The sequence below is a fragment of the Simochromis diagramma genome, unplaced genomic scaffold, assembly GCF_900408965.1.
Source record: "Simochromis diagramma unplaced genomic scaffold, fSimDia1.1 OVJJ01000596.1, whole genome shotgun sequence".
Taxonomy (NCBI): domain Eukaryota; kingdom Metazoa; phylum Chordata; class Actinopteri; order Cichliformes; family Cichlidae; genus Simochromis; species Simochromis diagramma.
This window is the reverse complement of record NW_024387245.1, coordinates 24,863,247-24,890,051: the sequence shown is the minus strand read 5'-3', so window position 1 is coordinate 24,890,051 and position 26,805 is coordinate 24,863,247. Positions and strand designations below refer to the sequence as shown.

The window sequence follows — 26,805 nt, the reverse complement described above, 5'->3', positions numbered from 1 at the left end:
GGTTCAAGGATGCAGTGAATGTTGAATAAAATGGGTCTTTCGTCATTTTTGTGACAAAGGATTTCATGATAAAAGTATTAACATGAAAGTAAGTGGTCTTTTTTCTGTCCCAAATTATAGATTCTGATTTATTTTGATGGTAAGAAAGACAAGTGAAATTTTCAGCCTTTTCTTTAAAAGTCTTTGAGATATTCACGTTCAAACGTTGCCTCAGATTTCAGGGCGCGAAAAAACAAATAAGTCTCGGATGTGGGCTTTTACCCGTTTTGTCTCACTGAGAGTGGGATCTCAGATAATACAAAGACATTAAGAGAACAAATACCAGAAAATAATGGCCTTTACCAAGATAACTGGAGCAGAACGGACTGAATTGTTGGCTTCTACAAGCTGTAAAAAAGTCTCCTAATGTCCAGTATTGTAAGATACTACATATCGTGTGTGTGAGATCAAATCAAATCAAATCAAATCACTTTTATTGTCACATCACATGTGCAGGTACATTGGTACAGCACATGTGAGTGAAATTCTTGTGTGCGAGCTTCACAAGCAACAGAGTTGTGCAAAATACAATAATGTAAACAAGCAAAATACAAGAATGGCTACATCTGAAACTAATAAATATATGTACAATATATAATAGTATATGCATTTCTGGATGTGTATACTAAATATTTTTCTACGTGTGTGTGTGTGTGTGTGTGTGTGTACACATATTTTACAAATTAAATAGAGTAAACAATAAATAAAATATATAAAATAAAATATACAGAGTGAGACATGTGCAAAACAGTGGCGTTACTGTACAGTATGGAGTGCATAATGTTAAAGTTCCAGTAGTGAAGCTGAGGTGTCTATGAAGTGTTCAGCAGTCTGATGGCCTGATGGAAAAAGCTGTCTCTCAGTCTGCTGGTACGGGACCGGATGCTGCAGAACCTCCTTCCTGATGGAAGTAGTCTGAACAGTTTATGGCTGGGGTGACTGGAGTCCTTGATGATCCTCCCCGCTTTCCTCAGGCACCGCTTCCTGTAGATGTCTTGGAGGGAGGGAAGCTCACCTCCAATTATCCGTTCAGAGCACCGCACTACTCTCTGGAGAGCTTTGCAGTTGTAGGCGGTGCTGTTGCCATACCAGGTGGTGATGCATCCAGTGAGGATGCTCTCAATGGCACAGTGATAGAAGGTCCTGAGGATGCCGGGACTCATGCCGAATCTTTTCAGTCTCCTGAGAAAGAAGAGGCGCTGCTGCGCCTTCTTCACTGTTTTGTTTGTGTGTACTGACCACGTAAGATCCTCAGCCAGATGTACGCCAAGGAACCGGAAGCTGCTCACTCTCTCCACAGCAGCGCCGCTGATGGTGATGGGGGTGTGTACTTCTCTGCACCTCCGGAAGTCCACTATCAACTCCTTTGTCTTTGCGACGTTGAGGGTGAGATGGTTGTCTTGACACCAGTGGGTCAGGGCGCTGACCTCCTCCCTGTAAGCCGTCTCATCACCGTTGGTGATAAGACCCACCACTGTAGTGTCGTCCGCAAACTTCACAATGATGTTGGAGTTGTTAGTGGCTGTGCAGTCGTAGGTGTAGAGTGAGCATAGGAGAGGGCTCAGTACACACCCCTGTGGAGCACCAGTGTTCAGTGTGACGGGGGATGAGGTGATGCTGCCCAGTCTGACCACTTGGCGTCTGTCAGACAGGAAGCTAAGGATCCAGCTGCAGAGGGAGCTGCTCAGTCCTAGATCCTGCAGATTGTGAAACTTGTGGTGTCATTGTGATGTCGTAGCTCTCACCATGCTCTTTCATATGATGTTATACTCAATTATATTGACTTTGGGTGCTTACAATGAAGGTCATATTACAGATTTACTGATATCTGATATTTGAATACTGACTTGCACATTTCCTGTGACCTTGATCTTAACTATGAACTGATTTTCAACCAAATTAAATCAGCTCGAGTTCGTTATTGATATTTACTATCGCACAACATTTGAAAATTATACTTGAAAACTGTAGACTGGAAACAAACAGAACCAGTTCTCCTTCACTTCGAGGGGAAAAACTGCAACTCATTAGTTGAATTTTCACAATGAACAATCGAAACTTTAGGATACTGAGTCAGAGCGGTGAAGGAAAAATGTCATTCCTGTATCAAACCCTGTTCATAAAATGCAGTAGAAGAAAGTGTTAGATGTTTTATTACCGGCCGAATGAAGAAGAGGCACGCTATAGACAAAAGCATTAGACCGCACCTGTAAATCATGCTCAGCAAGACATTTTGGAACTTTCAGCTTTGTGGAAACTGGTTGAAAAAATGATTTCTGCACAAAGAAAGGTCCAAACAGGCATGACTGGCAGAGTTAGATGTGGCAGAACTTGACTGGTTTGCACAGAGCCCTGATCTCAACCCCATCAAACACTTTGATCATACCAGAAGGGAGTGTGCAAGCGTGCAATCAGTGTCTGAACTTACAAATGCTCATCTGGATGAATGGACAACATTACCACAGACACAAAAATCCTGTAGGAAGCCTTTGCAGAAGAGTGGAAGCCTTGAAAGCTCCTGCAGGTATAATCTGCAAGTTTTCCAGTATTTCTGTCTGCCACTCTGATGTCTGTCTAGCAGTTAAAAATCCTCTGAAATAGACTGATTTGACTTTGGATCAACAATTAGTGAGCCAACACCTTTGCAAAAAGCCAAATACCAAACAATTTTGAACAATACTGGTTAATAACAGAGTAGTAAGTGTACCAACCTAATGGTCTGTGGGCTCAGAGTCCTCTCGTGTGTAGCCAGGATTCTTGATCCGCTCAGAGAGGATGTATCCAGTTTAAATGAATCTGATAAGCTGTTACTGAGCCACAGTTCAGTCAGGAGGAAACCCAGCAGCTCTTCATCTTATTGGTTTTGCCGGTTATGTTAGCCTTGAGCTTGCACCTCTTCCTCCTGACTCTGTGCAGCTTCCTCCATTCCCCTGCTGCCGGGCTTCACATCTCCAGAGCTCTGCTCACGGCGTCCTTGACAATGCATCCTTGGGAACGCATTCTAGGGAATGTGTCCTTGGGAATGCACTTTTTCCTCGGAGATCGTAGCCACTCGCCCGCATGACAAACTGCCAGAACAAGCTTGGAGATGTTGGGCTGGGGAATAAAAGAGTGCCATTTATCCAATTCTAATTAAAATAGCTGCGTATTACAGCTTTAACTGAAGAAGAGGGAGTGATTGTGAACAGAGAACAGAGGACAAAATGTTTCATAACCCATTTTATCAACAAAGCATCCATGGATTGGAGAAATGCTGTCCCAACTTGTAGAAAAAATATGAAGTTCAGTGAGCTGAAATGGCTGTGGCGAGCTGATGTTCAACACATTTATTATATCTGATTTTAAAAAAGCGTCATAGGCTCAAATTATGTGTGGCTTAAATCACCCAATCTCACTCAGGGAAAGATTTTTTTTTCTCTAATCTGACAGCAAAGGAGTGACTAATGGGACTGGACAATATAACCAAAACTGCATTTCTTTAAACAGCGTCTCAAAAGTGAGGCAGTGCCCGCAGAGTCTCATGTCCAGCTATACAGCACATATAAACGTGTTTCTAAACAATATGAATTGTTTAGAGATAAAAATAGATATAAAATTGCACACGGATTATTTTTCTATAACAAGCATCTATAAACTAAATTAAAGGCTTATTGCCACTTTGACTAGTCTGATCCAGGTGGCTGTAGCTTTAGAGCCACACTCCTGGTAACAGGAGCCACAAGCTGACCTTGGACTCTGTGCTGTTTGAGACCTTCATTCTTTTTTTTAATGCAATCATCTGGTGAATATTCAGGCTCGCTGTGTGGGTACTTGTATTAACAGCCATATACTGTGTGTAACTGTAATCACATTACATTTTTCATTGAAACAGTAACAATCACATCACACACATTAGAGTTGCAGTTATGTTACACTTACTTGTGTTACAAAGAATCTTCTGTACTTTTAGTATGTGAGTGTAACTTTCTTGTACAAAGAGCGATGACGGGAATAAAAACAAACTGCAAGCTTTGGGTTTAAAAAATCAATTTCCAGATTCAAAACAATTTTAGTTTGAACAAGGCGATATCAATTCATTAAATCCTGAATCTATTTTTAAATATAAATGCATTTTGCCAGACACGCCAGCATCTCAGGTTAAAGCTCACAAAACTATTTCTACAACCATCAAACAGCTAAAACAGCAAACGATTAAAGACCTGGACACACCGTCAAGTGCTGAAAGCTGACATCTCACAGATTCTGAAGCTGCAGGTTTCATCACTCTCTGACCAAAATTCACTGAACCAACAGCAAAAGAAGATCAAAACTACACTTCATGTTTGAAAAACATTGTCATGAATTTGTAATCACGTTAGACGGTAAATCTCTCTCTCCAAAAAGAGTCGCAGTGATTAAATCCATTCTGAATTACAAAGAAACAAATTCAAAGTTTTTGATGTTATTTTGCTGTCTGTTAATACCCAACTATCTGAGAAGTGTCGTTATTCATGACACCTGGGAGGAGACTGACAACACATGATAAACTACATGTGCAATCAGTGGACTGGAAACAAAATCCTGACAAATCAGTCACTCGGACAGTGTTGTTGCAGGATGGTGGGGAATGACAAACGCCAATGTTCATCATCCAAGTTAGCAAGAGCTGTTATAGCTTCAGGTATCTTTGTGGGCTCCTCAGATTTAACTCTTTAGGTACCACATTCTGTGTCACTCCAAATCCAAAAGTACAAATGTGCCTGCTCATTTGTTAAGCCACCGCACTGTGGTGCTTCACTCCTCCCACAGAAGCAGATGGTGAACCACACAACTACATACTAAATACGAGCTTAGTACAAATGAAATGAAGATATTTCACCCCCTATTTAATTGCCTCTCAACTCTGCAGAACAAAGTAAGGAAAACATTTTTCAGTGAACTCACCAGTGTCTCTAGTTTGCCCTCCAGCCCCTGTGGTCAAGTCTCCTGTGAAAAGATAAAAAAAAACAAAAAAAACCCCAAAAAATAAACCCCTTGCTTTTCTTGTGAAATATTCTTTCTGATGAGTCAGCTTTTGGGTCTGCCTCTTTGCTCCGGCCAACTTGACCTTTTGACAAAACATCCACATGACAAACATCACAGATACAGAAAAAGCTTGTCTGAGTGATTCAAGGAGAAGTGTTTTAACTCTTTCTCTATTATGTTCTTAGGTGGGAAAGGAGGTGTGTGCACAATGTTTGGTGATACATGTTCTACATTTATAGCTAACAATACTTCAGCTGATGGTTTGTTTACAAAAGCCCATCCAAATGTAATCACAAAAAAAGTTCAGTGTTTAAGCAGTTTGACAGATTTTTGAGAATATGGGAAATTTCATTAGTCACACTGTGCGTCATGTATGAGGCATCTGTGAGGCCTGATGAATCTGTCTCACACCAAACAGCCTCATGAATGAACAACCTGACATGCACCTGACTGGATACCTCCCTATCATAATTGTAAAGATGAAGCAAAAAAAAAGTAACATGTGTAAACATTTAAATCTCTGTACAGTTTGTGACCATCAGGAAGGTCATTTCACTTTCCAGTTTAGGGTGCTTAAACCCCCAGGTGTGCAAGCACTGATGGTTTTAGATTTTATGCTATGAGGAATTAATTCAAATCAAAAGGAGGGAAAATTGTGTTTCATCTCATTTCTCCTCTCTGTACTGTTGGTATGTTAGTGTAACTTTCTTGAGATGAAAGAAAAACAAACTATTTGCTGAAGGTCTGATGGACTTTCTTCATTATCAGGCAAATCCCTGCATGACTGTGAAAAGAAAACGCCTGACAACTGATCAAACAAAGATTATCCCCATGAGTATAAAGGAGCCGTTGTTCTTTCATGTCTGTATCAGTGATGGTTGTGCTGTCATCCCTTACCAAAGTTTTTTTTAAACAATAAATCCCTGAATATCTGGTTTCCATACTCAGTTTTGTATGGCTGATTTCAGTTTGTGTGCATTGCTTTATTCTTAAGAAAGGTGCACATGACCTTATCCCCCTTTTTTCTACATCTCTGAACCTGGTAGCAGTTCCTCTGAATCTCATTGTACAGGATGGGCCATTTATATGGATACACCATAATAAAATGGGAATGGATGGTGATATTAAAGTCCTTTATCATCCCTTTATTTGTTTAACAACTCCAACACTGATAACAGTCCATCCATTCTCTTCCATTTATGCTTATCAGGGTACCCCTGCTACCTTTGGGTGAGAGGCAGGGTACACCCTGGACAGGTCACCAGCCTGACGCAGGGCTAACACAGAGAGAAAGACAACCATTCACACTCACACCCACAGCAATTTAGAAACACCAGTTAGTCAAACTCCACTAACTGCATGTCTGTGAGAGGAAGGCGGAGTACCCAGAGAGAACCCACGCAGGCACAGGGAGAACATGTAAACTCCACACAGAAAGACCCTGACCAGGTAGTGGAGCCAAACTTGCAGTGAGGCAACGGTCCTAACCACTGTGCCACCGTGCTGCCAACTGCTAACAGTGGTGGAACATAATGGAGCCACATTATGATGTCTAGACCAAATAGAAGGTTATATTAATCACTGGAATTGGACAATTTACTGAAGTGGAAAATCCTTTTCTAACAAAAGCCAAGCAATGATACAATGCAGAAACTGGAATGGTTAGAAACAATTGCTGCGACGGTGCAGGCTCTGGCTGCTTGTTTGGGTTTGACAGACAAATTCCTTACTGAACCTTCACTGTCTATGCAGATGTCTGCAAATAGCCAATGTCATACTGGCAGCAGTGATTAGTTTCTGTCCTTTAGTTTGCACTTTGCACCCATCACACTTTTGTCTTTTAGTAACATAAAAATGAAAGTAATATCAAAATCTATACTAATTAAATGCCTGGCCAATTCACCACTACATGGCTTCCTGGAGGATAATACTGTACTTTAGCCACAGCAGTCAAGCTTTTAGATCGGCTGTTGGCACAGTGACTGCTATTGTTACTTCATTTGATTTAGTCAGCTGAGAAGAAGCATGGGAAAAATTCTGCTTTATTATAGTGAGGGCAGTGATTTGCCAGGAGGTCAAATCTCCTCACAATAACCTCACTGTACCTCAGAGAGACAGTACAATGAGAATCAAGAGTAACATATTTATAACAGACTAAAGATGGTACACTGCCACTTAACCTGGATAGTGGATTTAACGAGCATCCACCTTTAACCTAATCACAGTTAGTGCTTCCCAAAAAGTTGATTCTGTTCATCTGGATTTAGCGTTTTCAGTGAGTATGGATCGAGGCAGTTAGCCATTTCCAGCCAGTTACAATAAAAAGGTGGGGGTGTAAATCTTTGTAGAGCTGTACAATATTTCTTTACATTTAACATTCATTTTAATGCATTTTATATTTCTTCTAATAGAGTGGTGATGAGCGAAGTTAATTGATATGTCAATAGCTGAAAACTCAGTCTACACAATACATATTATCTTCTAAACTTCTCTCTGGCCACCTCCTCCAGCTTTTCCAGAGGACACAGACATGTGTAACTTTCTTGAGATGAAAGAAAAACAAACTATTTGCTGAAGGTCTGATGGACTTTCTTCATTATCAGGCAAATCCCTGCATGACTGTGAAAAGAAAACGCCTGACAACTGATCAAACAAAGATTATCCCCATGAGTATAAAGGAGCCGTTGTTCTTTCATGTCTGTATCAGTGCTGGTTGTGCTGTCATCCCTTACCAAAGTTTTTTTTAAACAATAAATCCCTGAATATCTGGTTTCCATACTCAGTTTTTTATGGCTGATTTCAGTTTGTGTGCATTGCTTTACTCTTAAGAAAGGTGCACCTGCCACCGTGTTGCCAACTGCTAACAGTGGTGGAACATAATGGAGCCACATTATGATGTCTAGACCAAATAGAAGGTTATATTAATCACTGGAATTGAACGATTTACTGAAGTGGAAAATCCTTTTCTAACAAAAGCCAAGCAATGATACAATCTCCAAGGAAATCTACCCACAGGAAATATGCTTGTAAGCTGACACTTAACGCATCTGTCAGATCTGATAAAACCACCGGCCACAATTCATTGTTACATGTCATGAGTCATAGACGACAGTTCCCAGCAGTAACCACAACCTGGTTTCAGCCTACAGGCAGATCACCAGTAGTAGCCAGCTTAGCGCTCTACACTGCAAATTATGGGGAGTTAGTCCGAGCTTGGAGGGTCCGGGCCTGCCCAGAACAGTCACTGTGCTCCCTCAGCTGAATTTTAAGTACCAATTCATACAGTTTGGGCATGAAAAACTTTAACACCCAGCCCAGCAGCCACGCCCTGAACTTCAGTCTCATCAATCAGGCTCATCAGTTTTCATGTTTGCTTTGTGCTGTCGGCTTTGTGTTTATACCTAAATATTAAGAGGATGATCTTATGTGCCCCTGTCCTAATGCCTCATTAGGACAGATATTTGGGTTGCTATGTAGGGCTGTAGCTTCAGGTTTATATTAAATGGTGATTATCAGTTTCAGGTCATTTTACAGAGTAATTTGAAAGTTGTGTAGGAGGAGTATAAAAAATGTCTTTCTCCTAGGTGTAATTAAGTAACGTGGTGCATGACTTTTCAGAAAATTGTTCTGTGTAAGAATTTATTTTTTAAATAACAACCCTGACACTGATCACAGCAAATAGAAATACCCCAACAGCAGGAAACATTTGACCACACAGCATGCAAGTAATGTGCATGAATGTAATGACTGCTTAGCAATGGTGGTGACTCTCAAAGCGCAGCCAATCACAACACAATAAGCCTGTGATGTTAGTTTTAAAGGACGAGCCTTCAGAACTGCCAAACAAATGGAACGTGCTGAGATTACTGTGCACTCACATTCAGATGTCTGAGTGTAATGGACTGATTCTTCTATAGCGCTTTTCTACTCTCCCGGAGTACTCAAAGCGCTGTATACAACATGCCTCATTCACCCACTCACACACACTCATACAAGCGCTTCTAAACTCAAGTGCAAACTAACCAACATTCAAACACATTCACACTCCGATGAATGCATCGGAGGGCAACATGGGGCTAGAATCTTGCCCAAGGATATTTGGCATGCAGACTGGGGAAGCCAAGTATTGAACCACCAACCTTCCAATCAGTAGCTGATCTGCTCTACCACCTGAGCCCTGTGTGGTGAGCTCGTTGATCTTTGTCCCTGCAAGGACAGATATAAGTGCTTACATAACTGTGGTTACTTTTCTCTGTGTGTTTACTCATTCTGACAGTGTTCACATTGATCCAGCAGCAGGATGCTGAGCAGTGGGACAAGGCCATGCAGTCCTGCTTTCATTTCATCTACAGGCACGATTACTGCAACTCTCCTCCTATCTGATATAATCTGAGAGTCCAACTGGTTAAAAATGTTCACGTCCTACAATCTTGGTTTCTCTCCCGTGACTCCTTTTACATTTTAGAACTGACTTTAAAACGTTCAACCCTTTGCTGGGTTCAAGCTTTATTGTAAAGAACTGTGCTTCTGTCCTCGACTTTAGGATGACTTTCCAGAGGAGACAAGTTCTCCAAAATCACATCTTAAGAAACATTTTCACGATTGTTGTCATTATTTTTTCCGACCTCATCCTTTCTAATAATGAATAATCATGGCTTAGGGAATTTGTATGACGAAATCTCATCAAGCAGGAGCACCGGAATCCGGGTCATGTTGGTTCCTGGGCCAGTTCAATCTTTCTCACTTACACTCCTTACTTATTATTTGCATAACCATCACAGCTGAATCATGCATAGGGCCTATATTGCATGGTTTTTAAAAGCTGGATCTCTAACTGAGGTGACACCCTTCAGGTTGAGATGCTATCTTGAAGGAGAGTACAGGTTGTGACTTTTTTGTTTTCCTGATGGATGTCAAGATGCCAGATCATGTTTTGGTAGGAAGTTTAGTTTAGTTATGTTTGTGGTGTGATGTGCCTGCAGTAACCTGTTATGTTGTAAACTTTTTGGCTGTGTCTTGGAAAAAGAAAGATGTAAACCTGATGTAACTGGAGCCTAAATCCCAGCTTAACCCTGTAAAGCCTGAACCACTTCAGAATAATCCCACATAACTTAATTTTTTGTCAAATGCAATTTTTTTTTAAATTGTCAACCAAAACTTATATTTTAGAAATGTTTTGGATAAATGTAGCACAGTGGAAATTCCACACCTGAGCTGTGAATAAGTGGGAGGAAAAAAAGTGTTTCTTTTATACTGTTGTAAATCTGCTCTATTTCCTGTGCATAAGCCCTTAGCATGTCAGCAGGACGCAGGTGAAATGCTGGCATGAATTTAAAACAATTTACTAAATTTACTAAATTTTTAACTTACTGGCCTTTTCCAGTGGTGTCTTGAAAAGTTTGTGAATCATTTTCCTTGTCAGCTTCTGTATAAAAAAGCATAACCAACAAAAAGGGAAAGGAGGGGAAAGCCATGGGCTGAATCATATGTCAGACTGATAAGAGCAAAATGAAACTACAAAATCAAACACACAAATCAAAATGTTTGGAATTTTTTTCCCCTGAAAATTGTATTGTCTATGTCACGGCTATATTTATAAAAAATCTGAATCATCGACGTGCGTCAAAGATAACAAAAACAGATAAAGAACTGATGCATTACCTTACTCACCCTTACTGCTTCCAAAGGAAATAAGCAGGAGCCAAGTGCTGATAATCAAATGTGTTGGTTACTCAATTATAAGCAGGTGTGAGCACTTTCATAAGGGTACACCTCATACTCTAAAGGACTCAGGTAACATGTCAAAGGTTAAAGTTCATGACAGCGAAATTTGAAAAATAGGGAACAGGTCTGGCTTGTGTAGAAGGGTTTCCAATGGAAAGCCTAGTCAGCTTTAGGATTGTTTATGCAGCTCGTACACAAATTTGAAAATAGCCTGTAAACATGAAAGGATGGACAAGAGATCTCTTTCCTCTGTCTGGCCTTTTTATTCCCAGACACATATATGGCAGTAGTTTATTAGTTAAGTTGATCACCTTTAAAGAAAGATCCATTAAATTGGATCTCTAATGGTTCAGAAGGTCAATGAGGACTAGCAGACATGTAGATGTATGTTTTTATGTTTTGGCATGCCATGAGCTGAACCATGACCTTCTCTTCTCCAAGGATTGTGTGACACTCTTTTGTAACCACACAGCTGATCTGACTTTACCTAAAGAGCTTCTTTCCCTTCCTCCTTCCAGAACTACAGAGCTGATTTTCTAGGGGTGATCAAAACTGAGGTTTCATTTATTTGTCTGTGTTTTAACTCAGCAGCTACATTTGGCGAAAACCAAACACCTTGGCACCTCACAGTCACTGAGTCGACCACAGATTATTCTAGAGTCAAATGTGAGACCATCTGTCAGGTTTATATGGTTGATTGTCATTTATGCTTAGAAATATTTACTCATATATGCTTAGAGTTTATAATCGAATAGGGGTCTGATCCTTAGTAGTCTGCAAAGACTTTGTGTGCATTCCAGAACGTTCTGGCATACACACTCACATCCTGGGGTCATGACATGAGAGAGGTCGTATCTTCTCTTGCTGGTATGGCAAACACATCTATATCTGTTTTAGTCTAAGTGCCTTTTGTTTAGATGAACTGCTGGACTTCCAGACCAGCAGGTTTAGGGAAGTTTTTTTGGGACCCCCCCACCCCTACACACACGCACACAGACGGTACTCTTTGTTCACATGTGTAACTATGTTAATGAGCCTATGCATATTCATGTAACCTCAATAAAAGAGCAGTGTTACAAGGGAGCGGACAAGAGCGACCAAGGTCAAGCGAAGGAACGGCGCTCGTCTGGTTCTCTCCCTCATGCATGAGAAACACAAAGAACTTTGGTGACTTGTGTCTTGCTTTTGCTGTGTAGTAGAATTGTGTTGAACGTTCCAGCGAATAGGTTTATGCTACGAACCTTCGCCATCTGTACGGTTTTCTGAAGCCAGAAGTTGCCTCATGTGGATAGTTATATCCATGTATACATATGGTATAGACCAGCGATCCGCAACCCCCGGGCCATGGACCACCGGTACCGGGCCATGAGAGTTGAGGCTCTGGTGTGAAATTCAAGGTTTTCAGGGTTTTTATTGTTTTATTTTTATTTTTTTATTGTTTTTATCATTAACTCTGTTTCCCTTGGTCTTTTCCCGTGCGTTATGAATAAATCTTCTTTTTTTGTACCGGTACTGGTTTTATTTTGTTGTATTTCTCCGCAACACCTTAAAGGCCAGTCCGTGAAAATATTGTCAGACATAAACCGGTCCGTGTTGCAAAAGAGGTTGGGGACCGCTGAAGCTGCATTCATAAACCGTCTGAGCGCTGAAACAAATCAGCCAAGAAGGGCTAAACTAATCAAACTAATAATTTCACTCATCAGTACTGAAGCACAAACTTCTTCTGGTCTGTGTCACAAACACCATCATATTATTTGGAAAATCCTTTAAAAACACCACAAAGATTCAAAAACATCACACACAGTGAAAAAACCCAGTTTAATGTCTGGGTAGTAGATGAGGTGTTGCAGACATTCCTAATTCTGCCATCCAGATGAATGAGTCAGAGAATGATTAAAGTTTATTTCAACATTGGAGTCTGTGGAGCCTGACTCACTTCTGAGATCAAAGGAACTTCAGATGTTGGACTTTGGCCTTGGATTCAGTTTTCAGTTACTGAGGCCGCCCCCAGGTGTGACAGCTCAACCCGAAGTCTCATAAACTTGCATTCTTTCTGAAAAGTGAAAGATGACCAGATTTCTGGAAAGACCATTAGCGGGTCTGTTAAGATGCAAATTCTTTTAGTACCTCAGTCAAGTGAATTGGCCAGATATTTCAGCATGAGGCTTCAGGACCGCTCTTCACACACAGGTGGGTCAAGGTGGTTAGGCCCATTCTTTCTAAACAGTCTGTTTTGTCAGGATTTCTGCATCGTCAAAAAATCTTTAATCGAAATCAGTTATCTGCAAACACAATCTGACCAAACTATAACATATCCTGAAATTCTGGCAGTCTGGTCTTATATCAAAATGTGTATTTGTTTGTGCTCTGCCACATGTGGATGAGTAAATTCCAAGGGAGGAAATAAAAGGCTATAAAAGGACCAAAATAAGCAACTTTGTATGTGGTGTTAGAAGAGTGGATTTCCTGTGACTCAGGATTTCACGTGTGATGCCTAATACTACAAAAATAACACGAGGACTGCAGAACAAACGAGCGGATACATCTGAATTTCCTCTAAGGCTAAAAATTTCTCAGATTCTAAAAAGAAATTTTTTAAACATCCTTTCATGAGAGAAGTCTTCAGTATTTTTTCATGTTAATGGGAAAAGGACATTAAAACAATGTTCAGTGGAACAGGATGGAGTGAATCACAACACTAACAAAGACAGCAAGCTGGTATTTCGATTTAAATACGCTGATATGTAGTCCTTCCTGTTTCCTCTGGTGACTTTTATACTCGTTGGGTTAAAACCATGTTATCTTTTCCAGTAGAGTTAATGTGATTTGGGGAAGAGAGGAGTGCAACACAATAAAAGATAAAAATCAAGTCTTAAGTTTGAAATCAGCTCCAAAGAGTCTTGACTCTGTTTGTAAGATGTTTAAAATGATTATGAAACAGTGCCCACTGTGTTTGGTTTGCGCAATTTACCAAATGTATTGTTGCCCTTTAAATAAAGGTGATGGATCCCTAATGACACGTCAGCACGGGTAAAACTGTACAGCAACACAGGAAGTAAACAAAGAAAAAGATAGTGGGAAGAGCAAAACAAATGAATGGTAGCAAAAGCATGGCGGTTACATATTGTTGAACGAGCAGGTCTTAAACCTGTAAGATGTGGTGCTGATGGATAAGAGCGGCACGTAGGTAGCATCAGCTTGGGAATTTTCACCACGCTGCTTCGACCCAATCCAAACCGCAATGCTGCCTTCAGCAAAAAAAACCAAAAAACTTCCTTTGCAGTTGCAAGGAAGTTTTTTGTGCTTTTGACCCTCCAACTACAGTAGTGGGAGAAAGTGTTTAGTCCCTTTCCTGATTTCCTAGTGTTTTGCATATTTGTCACACATACATGTTTCAGGTCATTATCCGAATTTTAATATTATACAAGTAAATAGAACATGCAGTTTTTAAATGATGATTTCATTGATTAACCAAGAAGATGTATCCAAACCTACGTGGTTCTCTGTGAAAAAGTAAGTGCTCCTCTTGTTGAATCATGAATTAACTGTTATTAATCACATTTTTTGGAAAGTCGAGTTCAGTTTTACTGAACACACTCAGGCCTGATTACTCGCAGACCTGCTGAATCATCTATCAGTCTGTAAAGGGTTACAAAGACATTCCTGGGAATAGGGGAAGCTTCCCAGAAATGACTAGCCGACTGAAATTACTCCAAGAGCACATCAACAACCCATCCAGAAGGTCACTAAAGAACTTAAAACAACATTAAAGAACTGCAGGCTTCACGTGTCTCAGTAAGATCAGAGTTCATGATTCAACAATGCAAAACTGGGTTCAAGAAAACCACTGCTGACCAAAAGGATCACAAAGGCTCATCTTCAAGTTTGCCAAAAAGCATCTTGATGATCCCCAAGACTTCTGGGCAAATAATCTTTAGACTGACAAAACAAAAGCTGAACTTTTTGGAAGGTGTGTGTCCCGTTACATCTGATATATCTGACATGTGAAAACATTCAGCATGAGGTTTCAGGGCGGAGCTTAACACACCAGGGGGTCCTGCTGGCTACGTCCATACTTTCTAAGCAGTCTCTGAGATGATCAGGATTTCTGCATAAAATGTGCCTTGATTTCAATCTGATCCAGAATTGTAAACAAACACAACCTGACAAAACTGATCACACAACAGAAAAAAAAACAGCTGTGTTGTTCACATTTTTATTAAACACAGTAACTACTTGTTTAGCAACATCCTCCATCACGTTTCTCATTACGACAGAGCAGCACGGTCTCGTGGCAAATGTAAATTAACCTCAAAGAAATGGACGCGGTGACCTTTTTTCTAACTGAAACCAAGTGGTTTCAAATGATAATTAATGCATTTAAATCATTCAAATATTTAAAATTCATTGTAAAATCTGTGACATGTGGGACTCAAACTTGAGTGTGTGTGAGCAGCTCCACCACCTACTGCTCCAGCCTCCACATGCAGACTTTTCCAACTTCTAAGTGAAAATAATAATTTTGTATGTACAAATACATATACTAGTAGACAGATGAAAAACTGTGTTCAGGAACATGACAAAAACAATGGAAAACTGTGCACAGAAATACAAATCAACAGATTAGAGGGTCGTCTTTTTAAACTTTATTTCAATTTTTGCCCAAGTAAGTGCTCGAAGGTGTTTCGGGGGAGCTGCTGAGGGGTCAGAATTGCTTCTATAAGGACTTTGGCATTTCCTGTAACTTCGTATGAGACTTGCACAATGATGAAGAGGATTTCTGAATAATTCCTCCTACCAAACAGCCCCTTTCAGGTCCTACCACAACATCCTTGGACTTTATTCAGTGGCGTCTTTGAGTTATTGCTGGGTTGCATCACCCCACCTCTCAAAAGCTTTTGCTCATGAACTCCTGCTTTGATGTTCACTTGAAAATGTCTTTGTAAAGTTTTATAATCATTGATCTCTCACTGAGTGTAAAGGTGTCCAGGACCTCAAGGTGGCTCCACCCTCCAACTTGCTTCACAGTCATGATGCAGTTTTAGTGCCTTTTTCCCTCCAAACATAATTTCTTGTCTCATTTGTCCACGCAGCAATACCTTAAAAATGGCGAGAAACTTCCAAATGGTCTTGAGAGAAGTTGTTAGTACAAAAGCTTCTCAATAACACAAAGAACTATGAGTGTTATACAATGAGTATAACTGTGAATTAGCTGAAGATTAGGTCGCATTTTCTTCCCTTCTTCAATGAGTTTCTTTCAGTGCATTCAATGATGCCACTTGGGGCCACCAAAGCTGATTTTTTAAAATGCAGAATTAAGACCGGCAAACTTTCCTCTGAACAAAAATACTTGTAAAAGTGATGATGAGGAGTATTTATTACAAAATAGGGCTGGATTTTAGTTGTAAGGTGCAAGAAGCTGATGTTTTACGACATTAGTCCACGTTTTTTGGCTTGCGATTCTTCCACATGATGACAACAGTGAAGGCTCCTGCAGAGAGGATAACAGGCATTAGCGTTCATTGAATTAGATAAGCAGATAACTTGGCCTGCAGTTCTCATGGTGGACCGACCTATACAGATGAGCAGTATTACTGCTGCGATTCCAGGCAGAATGACTGAGTACTCCCGAGGAAGAAAATACTTGTGCAGGAAGTGATCGCTGTCCACGAAAGGCTGGAAAAACGACCAAAACAACCATGTTAATGTGTGGTGTCAAAATTACTGTCTGCGAGTCACATGACGCAGTTCCACACCTAGACTACAAAAAGCAACACGAGGAATGGTGCACTAAAAGGCAGATACAAGGCTACTCTATGAAAAAAAATCTGGTTAGTTTCTGGACAGGATTTTTTTTTCCTCCATTCCCTCAAGACGGAGATCTAGTTCAGTATTTTTTATGTGAATGGAAAAAGCAAATCAAAAAAAAGGGGAAGGTGGAATAGGATGGAAGTGAATCACAATGCTATCAAAGGCAACAGACTGGTGTACTTTAGTTTAATGTGCTTGTTATTCGAAGTTCTTTTTCAGTCTCTCCTGTTTCCTCTGGTGACCTTTATACTACATCTGGGCTGGAGCCATGTTAAACAAAGAAAAGGATGGTGAGAGGAACACGGCAAAGTCAGGACATTACATAAACTCTACAATGAGATTGTTCTAACAGACTGTATCTCACAGCTTCCACAATGCACAAACCAACAAACTCGCCAGATAAAAGCTTTTGGCTGGAACCTGGACTAAATTAATTCAAAGAATACACGGAAGTCTCTAATAAATAAAAAGACTGGGGTGACATAATCAGTTACATGAGCTGGGTGCTTGACTTGTAGCATGTGCCGGTGTAGTTTATGTAGTGCCAGCTCGGTAATTTGCTTTGTTGTGCCACAGGCTAGTTAACATCAATCACAGTTAAAACAACAATTTAACCCCCCCAAAAAAACACCAGCTTCCATATGTCCATGTGACTGATGTGATTTCAGTGAACTGAAGAGAACTTACCAGGATGATGACCCAGACAGAGTAGTACGTGAACAGCACGAGGCTGAAGACAACAAGACTCATGCCAGCCGCTTGATCCACTCCAGTAGCCTGAAAACACATCCACAGAAAAACTGAGCACGAGGACGTCGGTGTTAAGCATGGCACTGGTGGTCGTTTGAAGCTGTCGTCAGAGGTGAGACAGTAAATTTCCCATAAAGCAACTGGAAAGGAGATCCTCCTTGTTGTTACTTGGATATTGAGCACACTTCATGGCACCATCCTCCCCTGGCAAACATTAGCTTTGTAATTGTCAGTTTTAGCCAAATTAAAAATACTCATTAAGACTTTAGATCACATCCTGACCAATAAACTGTGATTCTACCTTTTTTAAATAAATGTCAAACAGCAACAAGAGTAAATAACAACAAAACTTGCAGGTAAACTTTTAGTAAAAAAAATTTGGATCAATATAAATAGTTATCTTTATTTACAGGCACTTTTATAAACCCGCATTTCAAAGGAAGTCATGTAGTCAAAATAACGAGCAACAATCAACAAATAAATGAAAACTCAACAAGACGTTGATTCAATAGATCTCAAATCAAAAGATCTCCAGTACGAGGTCACGAAAACAACGGCTCCATCTACAAGGTCAATTGCAACTAAACATGACAACCTTTGCAGCTAAAACAACCACTGACACTACAGCAACTTCAACTTCATCATTCATCTGCAACTAAATCAACCTCTAAACCAACTCATCATCTAAATTCACCATTGCAACTATACCTGCAACTAACCCCAGTGCTCCAGGTTAACTGGTTAGATTTGTTTACATGTTCTACTCTCCGTGTTCCAGATTTTGGATCCTCTGTCTGTCAGTGTGTCTGCAGCTTGACAAGATTAAAGACCTTGGGGAAAAAAAGTCTCCATCTGCAGCTTGTGCAAATGCATACACACATCAAAATTATCTTCAGACAACAAATAAATTATTTGGATAAAAAATAAATAAATCATAAAGTCTTCTGCCTGGTCTCGTACCCCTGTCTTTCTTTAACATAAATAGCAAGCTGACATTTTCTCAGGACACCACCGATCAGCTCAGCTGACCTCCACTTTCGCCTCCTAGTGACTAATCTGGGTTAAAGATGACAAACAGGATTTAAAGGAGGAGCGATGGATGCTGAGCACCAGCTCAAAAACACACACTTAAACCTACGTCCTGTTTCTTACCTGACTGATAAGCTGCTAAGTGCTTTATAATTCAGCTGTGAGTTCGGTGAGTTTTCTGAAGATACTTGCATCTTGAGAGGATGACTGTGGTGGGGCGTGGTCTGCGGTGCCGTGCAGGGAGGGCGGACGCACCTGCACTGCATCCTTAATCACGCCCGCCGAGTTAAAACACGGGGGCTGTATCCCAATTCAGGGTCTGCAGCCTTAAAGGCTGCATTTTAAGGCCGATTACGTCACAGTGGCGCGCCGAAGGCTGTCCCAATTCAAAGGCTGCTCGAAATGCGGCCCTCAAATGCGTCCTTCATTTCCCTGAATTTTAAGGCTGTGGCAGTGTAGACTTTGTGGTCCCATATATCCCACAATTCATAGCGCGGCAGTCGGTGTGGACAATTTTGCCGCAGACGGCAGAAGCGGAGCGGCCGAAGAGTAAACTGTGAAAAGTAAGTACTGAATATTATGTCACTTATTTATGTGCAAATGTTTAATAATGAGGAACATTAAAACATTACTGTTGGCCACATGTCGGCAAAGTTATTTGCCATTAGCGATGTTTGTACTTTCAGCTTTTACTTGCTTTTAAAGCCTTTAAAATATAATAATACAATAGTCGACCTTAATCTTACAGAGATTGTGATGATTTTGTGGATAATTAAAGTCAGTCATATATCCACAAACACAACAAGCTGAAAGTCAGTGATGCTGCTCGGTTTGCAGTCCTGAATATCACGGCACAAGCAGGATTCACTGCACTGTTAATGTTAGCTATGTTATATTGCTGCCTCTGTTCGGTGGTGTCGAGCCAAACGGACTTTAACGTGTGTTTGAACGAGCTGACGGTTCACTCGTTAAGCTGAAAGAAAGATGCTTTAATCACAGCAGTCACACATGTGTCCACTGCACCATCTGGGAACTCTTCTTGTTTAGCACTCGTAATAACACAAACACTAAATCCTCCTGTTTGTAGCAGTGTGTACACCTGAGACTCTCACCGGTCTGTCTGTCCTGCACTCTCTCTCTGTTTCTTTCTCTCTGATTGTGTAATAAAAGTATGAACATGTATTTATAAGTTACACTTGTGTTTGAATCCTGCAGCTTATCAAACATTTGATTTCCATGTGTGACAACTGCAAGTGTCCAGAGTGACAACAGACTGAGGGACCCACTGCTGCACATCATCTGTGAGGCTTTGCACCCCTGATGATCCACCAGGACAAACTCAGCAGTGTGTGAGGAAGAGGAGGAGGAAGAGCCAGCAGCAGCTGACAGATGGAGAGAATAGACAGACTGTTCCCTGTTTGTGAAGGACTGCTAGGAAAGTTTAAATAACTAATTGTCTGTCCTGAATCAGTCTTATTAGGTAATATTCAAATAATTTTATCATTCCAGTGTTTTCAGTGTGGGAGAAAGTACTCAGGGCCTTCAAGTTACACACTATGAAAGGCAGCAACAAGTGTAATGTTCAGAAACCTAAAGTAAGTATCAGCAGCAGAATGGAGCTAAAAATAAATGTTTGTTTCAGTTCTATGAAGCTTTGAGTATTTTGGATTAGTAGCACTGCTGTGTTTGTTGCATCATATTGCTGTAATTGTTTATATGCTTTATATATTCTGAGGTAAGTTGATCTATAGTGTTACATCATATTCTATAAGGATGTTATGCGTTTGTATACTTTCTGCCCAGTTTGACCCATTTAGCAGAAGTCAGCCTGTATAAGGCTCTGATATCTATTCTGTATGACTTAAAGCAGTTATGACAGGGTCTGATTTTCTCACCCAATAAAGGACTATTTAATATATCAGTCTACTCTTCATTTAATCAGAAACAGTTATCACAGCTCGTACATTTGCTTTTTACACATATATGTAAGCATTGAGCCACATTTAGTAATGCCAACATACTGAAGGAACAACATTTGTCTCTTATGTATAATACATCTATATATACACTGTCAAAGATACTTGAGTGTCTTTGAGTGAAGATTTAAGGCGATAGGACATAAATAACTTGAATGTGTACTGAAGCTCAGTATTTGACACAGAGTTCACTCACATGTGCTGTACCAGTGTACCTGCACATGTGATGTGACAATAGAAGTGATTTGATTTGAGAGTTCAAACTCACTGCTGTAATAACTGATAATGATTAGTATAATAACTATAATATTGGCCATATCATATTTACACTGACTTCAGTCTCATGAACAACATTAACTATTTGTTATTTACTGGCTAATCTTATATGACTGTTCAGTACAGATATGAAGCCCAACAATCATGTTTTACAGTCCTGTGGTCTCAGCCTCAGATACTTATTAAATCACACAAAGCTCATGTAGAAACAAACAAACGAACAAACTATGTTCTCCTTCATTTCTGTCAACCACACGTTTCCAGCTATCATGGTTGCTAGGCAACCTGGGCAGCGCGACGGAGGCTAGACCGTCCCATTTCACAAGCCTCACACCAGGGCCGTGCAGAGAGGTTTAAAGGGGCGGGTGCTCAAAGTTAAAAAGGGGCACATTGAACCAGGCTGAATAACAACAACACACATTCATCAAGAATCTAATATGGGAAGGGCAGGGCTGTGTTGATCTGAGACTGTAGACATTAAAAAGTCCATAGGAGAGATGGTAGCTGATTAAACAAGTGTCATGAGATAATAACAAAATGCAAAGATTGCTGACAGCGCTTGGAACCATAAGGCAACAAAAAACTGTGAGAAATACAGGGAGTGCAGAATTATTAGGCAAGTTGTATTTTTGAGGAATCATTTTATTATTGAACAACAACCATGTTCTCAATGAACCCAAAAAACTCATTAATATCAAAGCTGAATGTTTTTGAAAGTAGTTTTTAGTTTGTTTTTAGTTTTAGCTATTTTAGGGGGATATCTGTGTGTGCAGGTGACTATTACTGTGCATAATTATTAGGCAACTTAACAAAAAACAAATATATACCCATTTCAATTATTTATTTTTACAAGTGAAACCAATATAACATCTCCACATTCACAAATATACATTTCTGACATTCAAAAACAAATCAGCGACCAATATAGCCACCTTTCTTTGCAAGGACACTCAAAAGCCTGCCATCCATGGATTCTGTCAGTGTTTTGATCTGTTCACCATCAACATTGCGTGCAGCAGCAACCACAGCCTCCCAGACACTGTTCAGAGAGGTGTACTGTTTTCCCTCCTTGTAAATCTCACATTTGATGATGGACCACAGGTTCTCAATGGGGTTCAGATCAGGTGAACAAGGTGGCCATGTCATTAGTTTTTCTTCTTTTATACCCTTTCTTGCCAGCCACGCTGTGGAGTACTTGGACGCGTGTGATGGAGCATTGTCCTGCATGACAATCATGTTTTTCTTGAAGGATGCAGACTTCTTCCTGTACCACTGCTTGAAGAAGGTGTCTTCCAGAAACTGGCAGTAGGACTGGGAGTTGAGCTTGACTCCATCCTCAACCCGAAAAGGCCCCACAAGCTCATCTTTGATGATACCAGCCCAAACCAGTACTCCACCTCCACCTTGCTGGCGTCTGAGTCGGACTGGAGCTCTCTGCCCTTTACCAATCCAGCCACGGGCCCATCCATCTGGCCCATCAAGACTCACTCTCATTTCATCAGTCCATAGAACCTTAGAAAAACCAGTCTTGAGATATTTCTTGGCCCAGTCTTGACGTTTCAGCTTGTGTGTCTTGTTCAGTGGTGGTCGTCTTTCAGCCTTTCTTACCTTGGACATGTCTCTGAGTATTGCACACCTTGTGCTTTTGGGCACTCCAGTGATGTTGCAGCTCTGAAATATGGCCAAACTGGTGGCAAGTGGCATCTTGGCAGCTGCACGCTTGACTTTTCTCAGTTCATGGGCAGTTATTTTGCTCCTTGGTTTTTCCACACGCTTCTTGCGACCCTGTTGACTATTTTGAATGAAACGCTTGATTGTTCGATGATCACGCTTCAGAAGCTTTGCAATTTTGAGACTGCTGCATCCCTCTGCAAGATATCTCACTATTTTTGACTTTTCTGAGCCTGTCAAGTCCTCCTTTTGACCCATTTTGCCAAAGGAAAGGACGTTGCCTAATAATTATGCACACCTGATATAGGGTGTTGATGTCATTAGACCACACCCCTTCTCATAACAGAGATGCACATCACCTAATATGCTTAGTTGGTAGTAGGCTTTCGAGCCTATACAGCTTGGAGTAAGACAACATGCATGAAGAGGATGATGTGGACAAAATACTCATTTGCCTAATAATTCTGCACTCCCTGTAAATTAGGCTCTGCCTGTGAATCACTCTTTGCTTCTCTTCTTCCTTCCATCCCATCATTTCATATATCACTCTCCACTTGCTATGTGAGAACAAGGCACAACTTGGTATTGCAATAAACTATAATCTAATTATCCACACCTAACAACTCTTGCACTTAATCTATAATAAAATGATGACAGAAAAATGTCATAGCACTGACTTTAGTAGCCTCACACAGCTCCTACTGTTTCCTCCTCATGTCCTTACCAGCCATGTCTGGACAATGTTATATCATGAGTAATATTTTTTTTTAAAATCCATCTAAATAAAACACACACATGCACGCACACACAGGGACATTTTAGACCTTCAGAATATTGTATATACTGTGGGCATCATGGTGCTGATCCAGAATCCTTACATTATTATTTATTACTAGAGCTACAATAATAAAGCAATGAGGAGGGGGAAGTAATAAATATGAAATAATGTATTTATGATGATTCCATTTGTTTCACTATCCACTCTGTGCAGGGGCAAAGCTTATTACATTTTTAAACTGTAGAGATACAATAATTTTACTGCTGTAAAATCCAAATTTTGTCTTATTTAAAATATAAATCTAATATAATCTGCTTCTTAATGTATGTTCTTTAAAATACAGCGTGTGTTTTTAATATATTATAATTATAATAATGCATAATTATGTGGACATGCATATTAGATCGTTTTTTACTGAAATATAATCCCTCCAGAAAGGCAGGAAAAGCCCGGTAACTTGCTTTAAAACTAAATATGTTCCCTAAAACGGTGGACAGAACTACAGACCCATGACAGCCTTACACAGGTAGCCAGCAGCTATGACCAGCACTACTTGTGCAGTTAATAAAAGGACAGGTAATGTTTGTCGCGCTGTTGCACACACAGCACGCTCGTTTGTTTCAGTTCGTCAGTTGCCACAAGACAACTTACCAACGTGTACGTAATAAGCTAATACTCCTGTGTGCTATACACTACAGTGCACGCTGTACACCTACTTACTGGTTTTGTCGCATCAGTCCGTGTCTCTGAGTTAACTTGTGTTTCTCCTACAGCTCCGGACCGGAAAAAATGCGCGTGCTCTTTGTGAGCTCGTTCTCGGCTCGTAACCAGCGCGTTCTGCCGTCAAGGGCGATCATTGGTTAAATGTGATCATGTGACTGATGCAAGCCAGATCCTTTTATTTAGCAAAACTGTGATTAATAGTTAAATATTATTGTTGAGGGGCACAGACAGGACTCCGCACGCACGCACACACACATAAAAAAATAAAATAATTTTTTTTAAAAAGTTGCCTCAACAAAAGGGCACTTTGGGCACCCATCAGGAAAGGGGCGGGTGCTCAAGCCCCTTTAGCCCCCCCCCCTCCTCTGCACGTGCCTGCCTCACACTTCCGGCCTTAGCGGTCTTTGAGTACGCGGCCCTTGAGGACCGTTGAGGCTGCGTACTTTAAGGCTGCAGACCCTGAATTGGGATACAGCCGGGGACTCAGGGGTTGGTGTGCGTTGTGGTGTGATCTAAATAAACGGCTCATAAGTGCGATATGTGGTCCCGCCGAGCCTTAATTCCACCACAATGATTTTTAGTCGTTTCAGCAGATCAGTGGCAGCTATATTACTGACGTACACGGGTACTAATCCAAACAGTGTGGGTCATTAATTCTATTTATTCCATATCCAAACAGCCCAAATTCTTATTAAAGCAACGGGTTTGCGATATGTCCATCGCTCCATCCGTTTAAATCCTGTTTGTCATCTGTCATCCAGATCGGTCACTCTGAGGGGGAAGAAGTTCCAGCAGCTCTGCGCTGAAAAAACAAACTACATTTACTTATTTTGTGCACAATATTGTGATGACGTCACGTTGTATTGCCCACGTTAAACTGTGACTTTCACCAGATAACGGGGGCGTGTTTCCTGAATCAGCAGGCGCTAAACAGCTGACAGGTGAACAGGATCTACGCAGGTAAACTCGAGGGTGTTTAGAAAGAAAGACAGAGCTAGGAGACCAGACGGAAGACTTCATGGTTTATTTATTTGTTTAAATTTAAATAACTTAATTGTTGTCTTAGGATAATATTGACGCGTGTATGCATTTTGCATCATCACACTAACTCCATCAGCACCTGCCAATTAAACTAACAGCTCGAGCTACAACGCTACCTGCACCGCAGCACGGCGACTCTGACAACTAAACCAACAGAAGCATCTGCAGCCACCAGGTGTTCCCCCATTTCCACAATAAGATGCATTAAAAGGAGACAATCTTGGGAATCCCCTTTAAGCTGCAACTGCACTGCGCAGCCGCACCAAACTTCATTCAAACCTTCACCGTTTTAGTCAATTTGATAATTATCAAAGATATTTGATCTCCTAACTTCATAAACATGCAGCATACGAATAAAAAAACACTGCCAGTAAATTCGGCGCTGAAAAATGTTACCAGGTCGGTTAATTTATAATCCCCAACCATGAAGCTAACTGCTAGCATGAAGCTAAAAGAAACAAATGTCACAGCCAAACAGCAAAGATTAGCTCTGAAGCTAATTACGCTTAAACTGATAAAATTTCATTAAAGTATTAATTTGTCTCTGCTCGTTTATCAGCTGTTTAAAAGTAATCACAGCAGCTTTCTTACCATTTCTCACCCACACACAGGTAATGTTGTTATTTGCTGACGTATCCTGGTGCTCTTCTTCCTGTTGAGTAATCCGGTTGATACAATTCATCTAATGGTCTCTGATGCCCTCTCGTGGTTCTTCTTACAGCAGTACCGCACTACCGTCACCAACTGGTATGGAGTGTGGACCGAAATGACCCCCCAACATAAAAACATTCAAATTCTCCGAAACAAATGAGTCTTCCTTAAAGACCAAAATATGGCTTGATAACTTTCACTTTTACAGTTCTTGCGAAATAAATCAACCAAGTCCAGTTTCACTTTTATATCGTCAAGCTTTTTCATCAGTTGTCTTCTTTCAGCATCAAATTTCTAACAATCCAATAGAACATGTTCTCTACTGCAATCACACTCCCCTGTGCAGTGTTTCCCTATTAATAAAAGCAAGGTGCTATTCAAACCAGTGTGTCCGAATCTAAGTCGAGATATCACCGATCTGTGTAGATTCAGACAGAACTGTAATGCTGAGTAATATATTCTTGCACTGTATGCAAATAATATAGAATAAGGATAAAACCCCTATCCTTATTCTTTTTGTTTAATAGTGTGAAACATACTACTGGATCAGGGAGTATCCAAGGTGGTATTGTAGGCAACTGTACTGTTTGACTTATGTTGATCTTGTCCAGGTTAAATTCAGCTGCTTCCTGTCAACCCAAGGTTCTTCAATTCTCTTTTGTCTTTTTCCCAGCATGAAAAATAGTTTTTGTTGGATGATCTTGACCATGTCCTTGTAAAGCCCCTTCGTGGTTTACCTGCTACTGCAGCTTCATAGATCACAGCATCACATATGCATGTTTGAGGCAAATAAACATAAAAACAAAACAAACGAAAAAATTGACGTTGACACATTGTATTCAGAATCTTAAAAAATATTTTATAATCACCCCACAAACCATAAAATACTGTTGACAGACATAAAAATCATTTTTTGCTTTATTTTAATGTGAATAAAAGCAAAATAATTAGATAATCATTTTATACCTGCACTGAAGTGGAAAATAGTAAGGGGCAAATGAAATTCTCATTGTCCTTCAGAAAATTCAAGCTGTTTGGTTTCAGGTCATTTACATATTTCATTAAGTTGAAGTGCCCCTGATTTTCTTCGAGATACTTTTTATAAGATGATTTTTCCCCCTTCTTGTTCCATATCTGGAGTTTGACAGTAAATCTAGAAGTCAAGACCAGGCCTTTGATGTCCTGATGGATCATCACAGTAACAGCTGACATGTTTTATTGCAGAGCAAAGACAGCTTTTAAGAGGAAGAACCACTCTGTGAATTCTGTAAACAGTGACACAGGATAATGTGAGGCCATCCATCTGAAAGTTCAAAGTTGAATTAGAACTGG

At 40.4% G+C, this 26,805-nt stretch overlaps 2 protein-coding genes across 7 annotated transcripts in view; both read right to left on the bottom strand.

Annotated features, from left to right (window-relative positions):
* The window catches only part of pip5kl1 (phosphatidylinositol-4-phosphate 5-kinase-like 1), a 71,290-nt gene extending 59,661 nt beyond the window's left edge, over positions 1-11,629 (bottom strand). The window contains exons 1-3 of one of the 5 annotated variants that reach the window (XM_040000272.1): positions 9,183-11,629; positions 4,963-5,004; positions 2,751-3,135 (exon numbers count right to left, since the gene is read on the bottom strand). The gene's annotated coding sequence lies outside the window, so the exon portion shown is untranslated. Of the gene's footprint in view, positions 1-2,750 lie in introns of all 5 variants that reach the window. The other 4 variants (XM_040000271.1, XM_040000270.1, XM_040000269.1 and 1 more) reach the window with 4 other exon arrangements.
* Positions 11,630-14,969: 3,340 nt separating this feature from the next.
* dpm2 (dolichyl-phosphate mannosyltransferase subunit 2, regulatory) lies at positions 14,970-25,536 on the bottom strand. 2 transcript variants are annotated; one of them, XM_040053247.1, is made up of 4 exons: positions 25,414-25,536; positions 17,266-17,355; positions 16,341-16,443; positions 14,970-16,258 (listed from the first exon to the last, which is right to left on the bottom strand). In XM_040053247.1, exons 1-4 carry the CDS (start codon positions 25,414-25,416, stop codon positions 16,203-16,205), a joined length of 252 nt encoding a protein of 83 aa, XP_039909181.1. In that variant the 5' UTR covers positions 25,417-25,536; the 3' UTR covers positions 14,970-16,202. The 2 variants fall into 2 exon arrangements, with proteins under 2 accessions (XP_039909181.1, XP_039909182.1); XM_040053248.1 differs by lacking the exon at positions 25,414-25,536 and adding an exon at positions 23,779-23,820.
* Between the last annotated feature and the right edge of the window lie 1,269 nt (positions 25,537-26,805).